Source organism: Thunnus maccoyii, chromosome 24 (assembly GCF_910596095.1).
Source record: "Thunnus maccoyii chromosome 24, fThuMac1.1, whole genome shotgun sequence".
Taxonomy (NCBI): Eukaryota; Metazoa; Chordata; class Actinopteri; order Scombriformes; family Scombridae; genus Thunnus; species Thunnus maccoyii.
The window spans coordinates 2,567,855-2,583,040 of NC_056556.1; the positions used below are offsets into that span (position 1 = coordinate 2,567,855).

Here is a 15,186-nt window from a genome sequence, read left to right on the forward strand (position 1 = left end):
ACAAAAAACTCTGCTGAAGAAACCAAATTAGTCACATGCTTTAATGGTAAATGAATGCATACAGATGGAGAGGAGGAGGATAATTTTACAACACAAGATGCTACTCACTAAAACAAAAATTATATAAATGGATTAATAAATAATAAGTAATACAAAAATAAAGCTATTATTGTAGTGCAGAGGATGAATTGAGGAGTCTCAGCTTGAGGAGAGAAGTTGCTCTGTAGTCTGGTGGTACGACAGCGGATACTTCTGTATCTCTTGCCAGATGGCAGCAAGGTGAACAAGCTGTGGTTGTGGTAGGTTTTGTGTTTTAGTGTCCTTTGGGCTCTGTGCAGGCTCCTCACCTCACCGTTATCACTGATGCTCGGTAGATGGGTACCGATGATGTTCTTGGCGATTTTCATCACCCACTGCAGAGCCTTCCTGTCTTGGGCCGTGCACATCTCATGCCAGTTTGTGATGTTCCCAGTCAGGATGCTTTCTATTGCTCCTCTGTAAAAGTTAACAAGAACTTGGGGTCATGGGAACTTTGGAAATTTGCCTTCTTAAGTTTCCTTAAGAAGTACAGTTGTTTCTGAGCTTTTTTTTTTTTACTAGGTTGGAGATGTGTGATGTCCACGACAGGTTCTCTGTGATCCTGATACCCAGGAACTTAAAAGTGTTCACCTGCTACACCTCAGCTCCACTGATGTAGACAGGGATGTGTGTCTTTGCCTCTTTCTGCCTTTTTTCATCAACAAGATGTTTGATATTTATCGTTGTTGTTGATTGATATTTATTACTTTCTCTGGTCAGTATTATAAATCAGTATTATAAACAGGGATGGTCATTGGTGTATTGTTTGTGTGAATAATACATATACTGGTGATAAGACCATGCACTAGTAATAAAACTATTAATGAAGGAAAAAGAAAACATTATGTTTCTCACTGTTGTATAATTGAAACAAAATACAGGCGAAGAGTGAGATTAGGTTGATGTCTTTTGTCCTGTGAATTGGGACATTGTCATCCTGGAAGAGACCACACCCATCAAGATAGAAATGTTTCATCATAGGATAAAGGTGATGACTCAGAACAACTTTGTATTGATTTGCAGTGACCCTTCCCTCTAAGGGGACAAGTGGACCCAAACCATGCCAGCAAAATGCCCCCCACAGCATAACAGAGCCACAAGATCCCCTCACTGTAGGGGTCAAGCATTCAGACCTGTACTGGGTTTTCCTTTAATTGGTCACTTGTCTGTATGTATGTATATGTTTATGTAGGTATGTATGAGTATATGTTAATTTTTTTTAGGTTGGTTGGTTGTGGGTAGGATGTGTGTGGGTGTGTATTTATTATAGTGACTTAGAGTGACTTTGTATGTGTGCTTTTTGTGGGTCTGTCATATCACTGTTGCACTTTACTGACCAGTCCTGGTAAATATAGTGTCTATTACTTTTATTCACTGCTGTAGGCTAATGCTGATGATCTACATTCATTCGGGTAAAATAATAATAAAAATTTGACAACAAAAAACAGCTATTTTCATTGTTGTTAATAAAACAATGATTATAATAATTGTCAATTTAAGCGGAACCTTCGTAATGCGCTGTTGTTTGACGTCGGTGTTGGAATCTGAAAAAAATCAACAGGAAGCGGCGGAGGAGCAGCGCCTCTAGTCGCCAAACGTTTGTACTTTAGTGGCATTAATTCCCTTTTCTTCGTGTTTTAAAGCGTCTCCAGCTGTGTTATAAACTGTCACAGAAGAACAATGACTGAGACACGTTTAATTATGTCAGAAAAAGTCCATAAAGAGAGAAAAACAAACGAACTTCCGGTGTCGTTTCCAGCTTTTTTTTTTGCCGTGAATTACCTAGCTAAACTCCAGCGGTGTAAAACTAATAGTGGACATTTTAACAATAAAATCGATTACTGTGTGAGTGAAATTATCGCCGAATTAAAGAGGAGCTCCAAATGATGCAGTCAGGCCTTTAACTCATGAGCTATCTCATTCATATGTTTGCTGATAATGTCGGCAAAGTTAGATTCATAGATGTGTAAACGGGATTTGGTGTAATTTCGGGCATAAAAGCGTCTCTCTGTGGAGCCGTACTCCTAAAAAATAAGGGTCTTTTTGTTTTAACTGCAGTCAGTTTTATCAGTTAAGTGCTGCCGAATTGAAGAGTATCACCTACTGATAAAGATATGTTTTTAATTAATATGCTGTATCTTAAGTGTTGTTGCTTATAAGCGAGTAAAACGTTAAATCGACGAATCTATGAATGAAGTTTGGTTTGACGCTTTCTGCCTACAGACATCTTTCTCTGAGGGCTGGGAGATATATCAATAAATATCAATATATCATATATCAATATCAATATTGCGACAATATTGTAGGGATGACTTTCACAAAATATTTACACAATGAGCTTTGTGATAAATAATCATCAGTAATGTGGATATAATGATAAGTGGTTAAAGGTAAATAATAGAACAGCTAGAACAGTCTGGTAAGCTCAGGATATTACATCATGTTACGATCATGCAGCCTTTAAAACCACTTATGCCATTTTAAGATATTACGATATCCGAAATCTAGCATACGATATCCAGTCTTGTATCATGATATTGATATAATATTGATATATTGCCCAGCCCTACTTCCTGTCATACCCTTTAACCACTCTTCAGCTTTGTTTGGCTGTATATTCCAGTCTCAAAGTTACTTTTTTGGTATGTTTGGTATTTCCAAATTGGCATGAGTCAACCTCCGAAACGTGCATCTTGTTTTAAATGAGACTGACGAGAAATACTGTTTGTTTTTTTCCTCCAGAAACGGCTCCATTACAGAGGCAGAGAGGAGCCGGTGACCCGCAGGAGCTGCCGCTGCGGTCCCCCCCCCCCCCCCCCTGCAAGCTTGTGATTATGCGGCCCGAACGGTGTCTGTAAAGCGGCTTTTACAGATCTCAGTCCCGGCTTTCGGGGGCGCATTCCTGTGAGGTGAGTGATTAAAACAACACGTTTGTTAAAAAAGAAAATTACACAGTGTGTTTTTGGGTGTGGGTTCACTTCCAGGAACAATTAAAAACATGCTTCTGTTTGGAGCTTTTACCCTCAATGTTAAACTGTCAATTTGGAGTAAATAAAACTGCACCACACGTACTTTAGTTTACACTCAACCCTGAATAATCGCTCTGATTGGGAAAGAAAAATGTGGCTGTTGATTCAGAGATGCTTTAGTGTTTTTTTTCAGCACACAGCAGTTGTATTTTTGGCATGAAGATAACAACAACGTACCATCTTTTTCTTCTTACAGCTTAAGTTATATACAGAAGGAAATATACCTACAGCTGCAACAATGGATCGATTAATCCCCAATCCAATCATTAGACGTTTTTTTAAGTAGAAATGTCAACATTTGCTGGTTGCAGCTTCTCACATGTGATGACTTGAAGCTTCTCTGCATCATATGTGACAGTAAACTGAATATCTTTATGTTTTGGACATTTGAAGACGTCACCAACAACATTAATGCTGCTGAGACTTTCAGAGGGATGTGGTTGACCATATATATGTATACCACTACTGAACTCTGTTTATTCTGATATATATATATATATATATATATGAGTTGGTACAGGCAGTTTCAGCTGCCTATACCAACTCAATCTTGCACACTATACTTTCTTTCTTTGTTATTTATATTTTTTATACCTTAATTTTCTTCTAAAGTTTAAATACCTTCTTGTATTTAAGCTTATTTATTTGTTTACCACTTTTCATACAGTAGTTGTAACTCAAGGTGCTGTAAACATAAGAAAAACATTAGAAATGAGAGAGAAAAACATTAAAATACATTTAAAAAATAACAAAACATTATGAAAAATAAAAGAATAAAACATTAAAAATGAGACATTAAAGTGCATTAAACATACATAGGAAACGACCTTATCATGTATCATAGAGCATTTAAACTGAAAAGTATCAATGTAACTGTGGTGTGATGACACCTTGTTTATGGTAATTTGGGATTGTTTTTATATGTAAACAAACAGCTGAGATTGTGTTCAGTGTGTTGATGTTTTCTAACTCAGTTGTTTATCTTCTGCACTGATGATTTAACCAGGAGAGTGTCCGTCTCTTCTAACTGTAACGTCTTTCTTCTCCGTTCAGCGTCTCTGTTTGTCACTCTCTGCCATGACGGAGCCCCTCGGAGCCCCCGCCGACGTCCTCCTGCAGCGTCCCTGGCTTCCTGTGAACATCAGCGGCTGCCAGCTCCTCACCAAGAGCTGGTTCGGTGAGACGGCGTACCACGTCCTGCTGACGGACATGCAGTGTGTGTGGGAGGAGAGGATGGACTCTGCTGCCATCCAGAGCCGAGCGCAGGTACTCACACCACTGAGGAGATGATGGTTAAACCTCCTTTTACTCCATAATTCTAGTTTTTTTTTTTTAATGAATAGACTCTGTTTTCTGTCTCCCAGGAGCTGAACAGGCGTCTGCGAGCGCCGGTCAAAGCTTTCTTCTCCCACCTGTGTGAGGTGGTTCAGCCCTGCCTGTCAGACGGCGGCGGCAGCGACGAGGCTCAGATCTCTCTGACCCGACAGGAAGACGGCGACATCAGCATGAGGCTGAAGAGCGAGCTGGCAGGGCTTCCCTTCTACTGGGAGTTCCACTGCACCCCCGCCCCCGTCACACTGGTACGACCCACATGTCACATGACAGACGTTACAGACAGCTGTGATGTTTAGCTTGTTTTTTATACTTGAACTTTTTATTGTCACCTCGAAGCAAAACAGAAACAAAAGTGATCTTCAATACATCAAATGTCCACAATAAATAAATATGAACAAACAGATCATATAATATAATTAACAATAATGATAGTTAAAGTAATAATAACTAAATTAAAGTTCATATAATGTTTCAGAGGCTTTTCCGCCTTGTCAAACTTCACATGTTGAAGGAAAAACACTGAAAATCACACATTTTTTCACAATAAAACTTGAATAATTGAAGTATTGATCATCAGCTGAAGATATTGCTGATCAGAAATCAGCTTAAACCTGATATAAGAGCTTAATAAAGATGCTTTTAATGCTCTTTTAGGAAAATTCAAACAACAATTAGGAAACTTTTATTATTAAATAATTAAAATGTCTATTGTGTTACTTGAATAAATGTTTATTTAATTTCAAAAAAAGACTTTTAGGAAGGTTTGAAGTGAAGTTCGACACTAAATTCAAGTTAAAAATCAAAAAATGAAAACACAAAAATTACAAAAATTGTGCAAAATTAAAGTTATACAAAAGATCAAGTGTGTAAAAGTTTATTTTATGAACAAGTTTATAAGATACTGCAGACATAAATAACGTAGAGCTGCAAGGATCAGTTGATCGACATAATTAATTGCCAACAATTTTGATAATTGATTAATTGCTCAAGTAATTGCTGAAGAATTTCCTGCTTTTCTTTGTCTCACATTTTAAATTAATTAATTCTGCTGTTTAATCGACCAAAAATCAGAAATCCAGACATCATGACATCATTTTGAGGAAATCATCTTTATTCACTGTTTCCTGATGGTTTAAAGACCAAATCATGAAAAACAACACTAGATTAATTACTAATGAAAGTAGATTAGATTAGCTGCAGCCCTACAGTCATATATGTGTGTGTGTGTGTGTGTGTGTGTGTGTTTCAGGTATGTGTTCAGCTGCTGCGCCCTCTGCTGGCGATGAGCCGCCTGCTGCAGCGGCAGGTGGAGCAGCTGGGAGGTCTGCTGGTCAGGAAGGACGCAGAGATCCAGGACTACAGAGAGAACGGAGCCACACTCAGCAGAGGTACACACACACACACACACACACACACACACACACACACTTTGTTTACCTGTACGGCTGCAACTTTACTGTTCTGGTTCACTCTCAGCGCTCTCATAGCGTCAGTTTTGGAGAAAAAGCTGTAAAAAGCAGCAAACAGACACAGTTAGCTGTAGACTAGCTGGTGAACATAGTGGAGCATTTAGCAGCTAAAGAGCCAGATATTTCCCTCAGGAGTTGGTAGAGAGTAAAAACAGAGTGAATATTGGACTTACATTCACCAGGTGGACAGAAACACGACTCCACATGAACGATAATGTTGCTCCGTAACTGCTGGATGTTTCTGTCGCCTCCAAGCAGACAAAAAAATCAGTTATTGTAGGTTTAAAAACAAGCTTTATTGGCAACTTACATGATAAATATAGAACAAACCGAGTCTGTTTAAACCATATCAATTAAAAAAAAAAAAGGTAAAATAAAAGATTGAGACTGTTTATATGTGTTTATAATAAATACATGTTTGTGTGTTTGAACCCAGAGCGCCTGCAGACGGATGCTTTTAACGAGCAAATCTACAAAGAGGACTTCATGTCAAAGGTGAGAGGTCAGCGACACACACACACACACACACACACACACACACACACACACACACACACACACACACCACAGTCCCTGCAGCCTGTTGTTTGGGCCTGTTTTTACCGTCCTGTGGCGAGCGCGGCGGGAACCACATGATAAAACGCTGCGGCCGCTGGAACAGACGGCGCTCTCTGCCTGAAACACAAGCGGCCACAACGCGCTTCCAAAGACGCTGCGTGGTTCTGTCAGCCAGTCAGGACAAAGAGAGGAGGTTTTTTTTTTTCATTTTCTGTCTGCGTGTTTACTGTATTCAAGTGTGGAATTTCTCATCTTCGGCTTTGTTGACCTCTGACTCCGATTCACTTTGTGTGTGTGTGAGACTGATTAACTGAGCGAGTATTTCAGATCCACCTGAGGAATTTCCAAGGTGTGTCTGTCTGCTCCCTCACTGTTTATTTTTTTTACACTTTTTATTACAATTTCAGGTTGTTTTAACGGTTTTTGGTCATGCTTGTGTTTGAGAGATGTTCAGAACAGACATTTTGTCAACACTTGCAAACCAAATTCTCCAAACAATCAGAGCTGCAGCTTGATTATTTTCTTTTCTTTCAATCAGATTCAAACACAGAATAATGTGTAAAATAATAGTAAATGTCTTCACAGGTTCCCAGAACTTGAAAATATGCTTTCAAACTGCACATTTTGACCATCTGACAACCAAAAAAATCTGAAAATATTCATTTTTATAAAAGTGAAACTGACTAAAGCAGTTAATGTTAATATTTTACATGATAAATGACAAACATATTAATCAGGAAAATGGCCGATTGTGGCATAAAAAAAGAATAAATACGTGTTAATATATTAAGTAATGCAGTAGTTTTCTGTAGGCGCCTCTTTCACAGTGATTACATTACAAATAATACAACTACAGGCCTTTTCTGAAGCTTTAATTGCTCGGTTTATGCTTAAATTGTTGTTCAAATACACAACAAAATTCATAAATCTTACCGTCAGAGGGTCAATAAAGTCTGCTCCCGCCTTTGTTTAAAGAAATTATTATATTTTTATTAATCATGAAGCTTTGTGGATGAACAGCATGACACCAACCAAAGACACAATTAATGAGGTTGCCTCAGAACACTTTTATCTGGTAATTAATCATCAAAATTTTGATTAGTTGAGCTCAGCAGGAGACGACTGATCGATCACATTGAGATGAAAACATTGTTAGTTTATGAAAGTTGAAGAAAAAACAGCTCAATTAGTCACAAACATGTCACAAAAAATCACTTCAGGTACAGATTACATGTAAATAACATCACTCATTATAATTGATTTACAGTTGAGAGAAAATTTACTGTATTTTTTACTGTAATTTTTACTGTAATTGGTCCGGGTATCATCGAGTAATTCGTAATTCATTTGTAATTCAATAAACAAAAAATGGTAAATCTGTTATTTGTTTCAAAACAAAAAACAAAAAAACGTTTTTGGTGTCAGAATCAAATAACGAAAAACCAATCAAACCTGCCCGTTTCTGGTTTTTGCTGATTTGTTTTATAATTATTCCTTTTTGGATTGAATATCGAGCAGGTCTGCCGACATCAAGCCAATTCCTTTTTGCATTTGAAACCAAAAACGGAAGTCACGTGATCTATTCGAAAATCCAGAAAACCAAATTCAAAAGAACGAGCAATTTTGGTTTAGAAATCAAGTATTTTTGTCAGTTTTGTACGGTAGCGGCTACATTAGCCTACCCATGATCCTCAGCGACCGTTGCTATGGTGAAGATGCCGGCGACAGCCTTAACATATAGTCAGTATATATGTATATAATATGTAGTACTGCAGATTATTGGTTACGATTGGGATCAACGTACTTTACTGTATATTGAACTGTAAAGAAACGAAGTGTATCAAATATAAGAAAGGTGAAAAGAGAATAAATTAAACATAAATAATTAATAAATAATTACATTATGTAACAGTGGAGGTTGAATAAAATGCACAATCTAAAGTCCAGTTTGTAGGGCTTGAATGAGGGATGTGAAATGTAAAGTTCAGTTTTATAACCCCGTCTTCATCCCGTTTACACACGCGCGCGGCTGTCGCTGGCGTCTTCACCATAGCAACGATCGCTGAGGATCATGGGTCGGCTAATGGTAGCCGCTTCTGCTACCGTACAAAACTGACAAAAACACTTGATTTCTAAACCAAAATTGTCTTTTGAATTTGGTTTTCTGGATTTTCGTTGGGAAACAAAAAAGGAATAGATCACGTGACTTCCGTTTTTGGTTTCAAACGCAAAAACGAATTGGCTCGATGTCGGCAGACCTGCTCGATGTTCAATCCAAAAAGGAATAACGATAAAACGAATCAGCAAAAACCAGAAACGGGCCGGGTTCGTTTTTAGTTATTTGATTCTGACACCAAAAACGTTTTTTGTTTTTTGTTTTGAAACAAATAACAGATTTACCGTTTTTTTTTTTTTTGAATTACAAATGAATTACGAATTACCCGATGATACCCGGACCAATTACAGTAAAAATTACAGTAAATTTTCTCTCTACTGTAAATCAATTATAATGAGTGATGTTATTTACATGTAATCAAACAAATAGCAGGTTTATCGTTTTTTGGTTTTTGAATTACAAATGAATTATCCGATGATACCTGGACTGTAATTCTACCGATTTTGATTTCCTGATCATTTAAAAAACTATAATGAGCTGAACTTTTGCTGCACTTTTGTCCTTCGTGTTTCTCTGCAGAATAGAAACATTGTTCTAAAAATATGAAACCTGGTTTCATGTGAAGGTCATTGAATTGCTTTTTTTAAAGGTGAACGTTGATCGGAGGGAAATTTCCCTCCACAGGTCAGTTTGCGAGAATACACCAAGGGTTTGTTTTGTTTGACTCATCAGTTGCATCATGTGGTGGTTTTTTCAGAGAGGAAACCAGCCTGTTTGTCCTTTTTCTTAAAGCCAAACAACACCAACAAACCAGGAAAGAATCACATTTTTAGGCACTTGAGAGCCGCAGGTACGGCGAGTCATGGAAAGTTACATTAACGTCACAGTGACGGCTCTGTTATCTGCCTGCTTCTGGAGAAGAAGGAGAAGGAGAAGAAGAAGAAGAAGAAAATGCTGCGGTGGATCAAAGCCTTCTCTCACGTGGCAAATTCCACCGGGCTGCGACGAGACCAAAGTCCAAACTGAAATAAAAAGTGTCTGGGAAAAATGTCGCGTCAAAGGGAGAATCGTGTGTGTGTGTGTGTGTGTGTGTGTGTGTGTGTGAAGGCGTTTGGCGTGTGTATGCAGTATTTATCTGTCAGGGTAGGACCTTTGCATGCTTGTGTGTGTGTGTGTGTGTGTGTGTGTTTGCTGTGTGACCACTTCACTGACTTGTGTTTGTGTCTCCGTTTGTGTCCGTCTCCATGGCGACATCCATCACGCTCTTTTGTCCGCTTAAATCAGTCAAGTCAGTTAAACAGTTTTGATAATCAATTAATTGTTTTAAAGCCAAATATTCTCTGTTTTTGGCTTCTTAAATATGTTTTTCTCTGAGCGCAAAAGTTCATTACTTACTACCTTTCAACCACATCTTACAGTCTTCATCGTCATGGAGACAGCTCATCACATGACTTCAGGACGTATGAACCACAGAGGACTGTAAGATGTGGTTAAAACTCCCAGAATAAGCTAGTAAGATGACCTTTTTTCAGTTTTTATATCATTATAAACCAAACATCAGGATTGATTTTGTCACACTGGGAGCCTTAATCAATATAGATACCAATAATAAGGAGATTTTTGTGTTTATGGAGATTAAACTTCACCTGGTCTGTATCTGGATTCCATTATCTTTGAAAAACACACGTTAACGCGGCTGTAAATGTCCTCAGAACGCACGTACGCAGATGTAATCCGTACAGCGTGACCACCTTCATAGGAGAAAAAAAAAAAAAAAAATCAGCCCTCCTGCCTCTTCCTGCCGGGCTAAAGCGAGCCCCGTTTAAAAAAAAAAAACAAAAAAAACTTCAAATAGTGTCAGTAGCAACACGTCTTCCCCTTTGCAAAAAAAAAAAAAAAGCCCAGCTAATTTGCATTTAATGAGATCAGATCAGAATGCGGGCACAGCTGAGAAGAAGAGGATGTATTTTAATACCACGTGTGAATGCAAACACTCATGGATCAGATGTCATTATCCAGATAAAGATCACATGTGAATACCACATGTAAATGAGGAGTAAGTGCACCAGAGAAAGAAACAGACTCGCCCTTAAGAGCTTTTGTGGCACTTTTAATGTCAAGTTATTTCTACTTTTCTTTAGTGATTTCTCGTCAGCTACGTGTTGATATATGGAGGTCGCTTGTGGACATCATGTGATTTAAGTCGAGCACGTAAACGCTCTAACAGAGTCTGTATGTGTCTCCTGTTCTTGTAAAAATCACCCAGCGTCAAGTTTTTTCTTCCTTGAACTTGAACTTTTTTGACATTTACACAGTTATTTACGTGCCGAGTGCCAAACGGGAGCCGAGCCGACAAATATCTTCAAAAAAAAAAAAAAAAAAAAAAATCTTCCGCCTCATCACCCCACTTTACCCATATCCACAAGTGCGTGTTTGTGCTTGCGCCATTTGTGGCCTGCCGTTCGCCACACCAAGGGAGACGTGAGGGCAGAGGGACAGTGATGATGACAGGAGCAGCAGGAGCTTTTATTTTCTACTGCAGCTTTTCCGTGGAAGCCCCTCCCCAACCCCCATCACCGCACAAACACCCCACCCAGCTCAGGTCAACATTTACATGGTTGGAATTAGCCCTGCGCTTCCCACTGATATACACACACACACACACACACACACACACACACACACACACACACTCGGATTTAAGTTGGGCACAAGCTGAAGCTGGTCATGGAGCTGAAGGATGAAAAAAATGTTCAAATCCTTTTAGGATCACATCAGCTTCCCTTAGGACCTAAATTTGGACTCTGTGTGTGTGTGTGTGTGTGTGTGTGTGTGTGTGTGTGTGTGTGTGTGGTGGCAGCAGCTCTTGACCTGGCAGAGGGGAGTGTCTGCTTGTCCACACAGAGCCGGCTGTGACGCATGCTTTTGGTTTTTCAGAGCTGAGTGTTGGGGTGTGTGTGTGTGTGTGTGTGTGTGTGTGTGTGTGTGTGTGTCTCTGAGGCTGTTTTTTTTTTATTTTTTATAATCTTTATGTTTACGTGCATGAGTGTGTGTATGTGTGTGTGTGTGTGTGTGTGGTGACGCATGCTGTGGAGTTTACGCCGCAGCGAGTCGTGCAGCAGCAGCAGCAGCAGCAGCGTCACGCTCCGTTGTCAGCTCTGAATTGAATTGTCACCGTTCGGGAACGTCGCCCGCTTCCTGTTTCATGAGACGGCGGCTTCACAGCTCCACGGCAACCGTTCAGCAGCAGCAGTATAATGACATCTGACAATTAGTGGCCACTTCTGACCAAAACACCTCACTCGAGCTGCGCAGAATCACATAATTGAGCCAAAATGTTGCGGCTTCCAAATTTGGCACTCCCTACTTCAAATTTCCTGCTTTTCTTGCTTAAATTGAAGGTTTTCCTGGTCAGGTTTTTGTGTCGAGTTAACTTGAAACTGCTTAAAAACAAAACGGGAATCAATAAGAAAACTCTTCTTTTTCCATCTCCAGTAAAAGTACTGATTACGTGCTCAGACGGGTGAAGAAGTGATCCTTAAATGCTACGTAGCTCTCCACATGAAGCCATGCGAGTCAAATCCTAATATCTGTTTGCTTCAACCAGAGGCTCTAAGTTAAGAGCAGGGCAGGAAACCGTAATTTTTTTTCATCCACTCACCACAGCGGCTGATGGATTCCAAAATACACACTTTGACTGGAAGCAGCCAAACGTGACTTAAAGAATGAAGAGAAGCTGCAGATATTAATCGCTTTAACGCCTGGCGAGGAAGAAAACTGAATTATTTAAGAAAGATTTTTAACGCGAATACATAAAGAAAAGCAGAGAAATGACTTGAAAACATGCAGACAGTTTTTTCTCTTTTATATGTGGACACCTGTATGTTACAGCTTATCATTAATGCTGCTACTCCTCTGGTTTCAGGCTTTCTACAAGATTTTTAGGTGATAATCTGGAGTTTATAATGATAATTTCAGTTATCAGTTAATCTGCTGTTTATTTTAGTTTATGAAATGTTAAAAAATGTTTCTCAGAGTCTAAATCAATGTCCAACCAACAGTCCAAAACCTTCAGATAATCAATTCAAAGAAAAACATGACAGAAAAACAGCAAATCATCACATCTGAGATGCTAGAACCGGAGAAATTTTGACAAAAATGACTGAAATAATAACTTAACGTCAGCTCTGTGAAGACGCCACATGTAGGCTGCTACTTCCATCATCTTGTTTCCATTCGAGTTAACTTCCTGACGCTGCTGGAGATTGTCGAGAGCGAAGACGACATGAAGCGAGACGGAAGAAAAAGAAAGAAATCTGCTGCTTTCAGCTTTCAGCATCCAGACTTTAAAACGCTGCAGGCGGCTGTGTTTGTGGAGGCGTGTTGCTTTGTTTACTAGAGAGACAATGAAATGCAATCCTGAGGCCTGAATTGCAACATGTGATCGTTTCCTCTCGTGCTAATTTTAACACATTTAATAAAACAAAACAAACAACATACTCGCAACCCATGAGCTTTCATGAAACAGGCCTCAGGAAGTCGGCTTGGAGCGGCAGATTAACGCATTTAAATGCTGCACAATGATTTTTAAATACTAACAGACAAGATTTTACAACTTTAAACAGTCAAAATGCAGCGATCACACCACAGGAATCCAACAGGAATATGAGCCTGCTGTTGATTGGCCCTTGCCGGATGACATCATGTGGCGTTGCAGCAAAAGTTGAACCGCTGCAACCATTCAAATGAGCTGATGTCAGTGCGAACGCAGTTCATACGCACTTGTGACGGACATCTGACGGTAAAGCAGGATCCCCGCTCTCTATCACAGCCAATAAAAGAGCAGAAACACGACGGCTGCGTGCAGCAGCCTCATATTCAGTAATGTGACAATGCAAAGTAGAAGGATGTAAACCGGTTACATAAGCACTTGAGTAAGTCACCGTCACTCCTGTCACAGAGTAGAATGTACTTATTGTGGGTCACTCAGTCGTGTTTTTAACTCCAGTTTTGCTGCAGCAGAAGCTTCTGTTTCTTTGAAGTAACATTGAAGATTTTATTAAGGAGACTCTGTCTGCTTCTTTTTGCCTGCGGAGGGAGACAAGCACTTCCAGTTAGGGGTCAGTTGATGGTTTTACAGGTGAAGCTGTGTTCAGTACTTAAGCAAGGTGCAGGAGAGGAAGAGGAATGTGGGAAAAGTTCTTCTTCTTCTTCTCCTCTGTAAATCATTGACCGCTGCTGCTCTCATAAACAGGAGCGAGCGGCCTCTTATCTCACATACCTGAGGAATTCAGGGTCTGGGTGGTAAGTAGGCGAGTTCAGGATGGATTCACATTAAAGGATCATTCAGCTTCCTCGACACAATATTTATCCAGTTATTGTCAGTTTTCTCTGAAGAGAAGGAAACTCTCAGGACGAGTCTGTGTGCTTTAGCAGTGAGTCTTATAACTGAAGACTGTTTTCAACAAACTTACTCATTTTACAGCTGAACAAAACAACAAAGTGTGTTTCTGGAAACATTTGAGGCGTAAAATAGACGATGCAGCAACAGAATATTGATTCATATTTGATCAGCACGGCCTGGTTTGACAGTTTGATCTGAGTTTCGCGAGCTGGCTGCGTGATGATGCACATTTGGATACTGTGATTGGTCGTATCCAGCACGCGCCGTGGGGCTGAATCTGTTCTCCAGATTCAATGTGTCTGCAGCTTTTGTGATCAACATTTTTCAGTATTTTCTGACATTTTACAGACTTAATGAATAATGTTTCTACGCTGTGTGAGTGTGCGAGTAGTCAAGAGTAAAACAAAAACATCTACACACAGTAGATCTTCCTCCTCCTCCTCCTCCTCCTCCTCCTGCTCCTGCTGTGCCGTCTGTCAGTTGCACACAGTTTCCACAGGGTTGTCCCCAGTCTGGGTCTGTAATTAGGCCCTCTGCGGCCTGGCTGCTCCCCCCTCTTCAGCTGCTGGCCACTGGGCCGAGCCCCAGCCTGGACCGGCCGAGTGCGGCGTCCCGCAAAAGACATCACGAGCCTCTGCGAGCAGCATCAGAGCAGCAACACAAAACACGGCGAGAGCACTTGTCGTGAACACGCCGGGCGCAACACCGGTTTTTTGGGGGGGTTTTTTGACACTGAACACTTGTTACAACAACACCTGTTAGAGCAGTGAAAGAGGCGTCACAGAGCTGGAACTGACGTGAGCCACAAACGTTTGTCATGTGGACTTTAAAAGGACTTCAGTCGTCGGTTGACATCAGCTGATTCAAAACTCGTAGCAACAGTGTGAGACTCTTACAGCCAAAACCAGATATTAGAGAATAAAAAAGAACAAATTTACAGATTTATTTTTATAGCACCTTTCAACAACAAGGCAAGAAAGAAAAGAAAGACAAAGCAATAAAAAAGACACATAAATAAGATTTAAAAGGAGTAAAATGAAATAGAAGATAAAATAGAAGCTACAGAGCAGTGTGAAATATGAATAAATAGGTCCATATTTTAAAAAAATAATGAATAAAATCTATTAACAGTGAATCAGGTGATGTTTGTTTTCTACACACTTAAAATAAAGTAAAACATTTTGTAGTAATGATCCC

At 39.7% G+C, this 15,186-nt stretch overlaps 1 protein-coding gene across 2 annotated transcripts in view; it reads left to right on the top strand.

Annotated features, from left to right (window-relative positions):
* Positions 1 to 1,585: 1,585 nt before the first annotated feature.
* Positions 1,586 to 15,186, top strand: part of nhej1 (nonhomologous end-joining factor 1) — a 23,182-nt gene continuing 9,581 nt past the window's right edge. For both annotated transcript variants that reach the window (XM_042404517.1, XM_042404519.1), the window contains exons 1-6: positions 1,586 to 1,675; positions 2,821 to 2,987; positions 4,161 to 4,373; positions 4,472 to 4,687; positions 5,692 to 5,830; positions 6,348 to 6,406. In XM_042404517.1, coding sequence (XP_042260451.1) covers positions 4,185 to 4,373; positions 4,472 to 4,687; positions 5,692 to 5,830; positions 6,348 to 6,406 — 603 coding nt within the window. In that variant the 5' untranslated portion in view covers positions 1,586 to 1,675; positions 2,821 to 2,987; positions 4,161 to 4,184. The remainder of the gene's footprint in view (positions 1,676 to 2,820; positions 2,988 to 4,160; positions 4,374 to 4,471; positions 4,688 to 5,691; positions 5,831 to 6,347; positions 6,407 to 15,186) is intronic.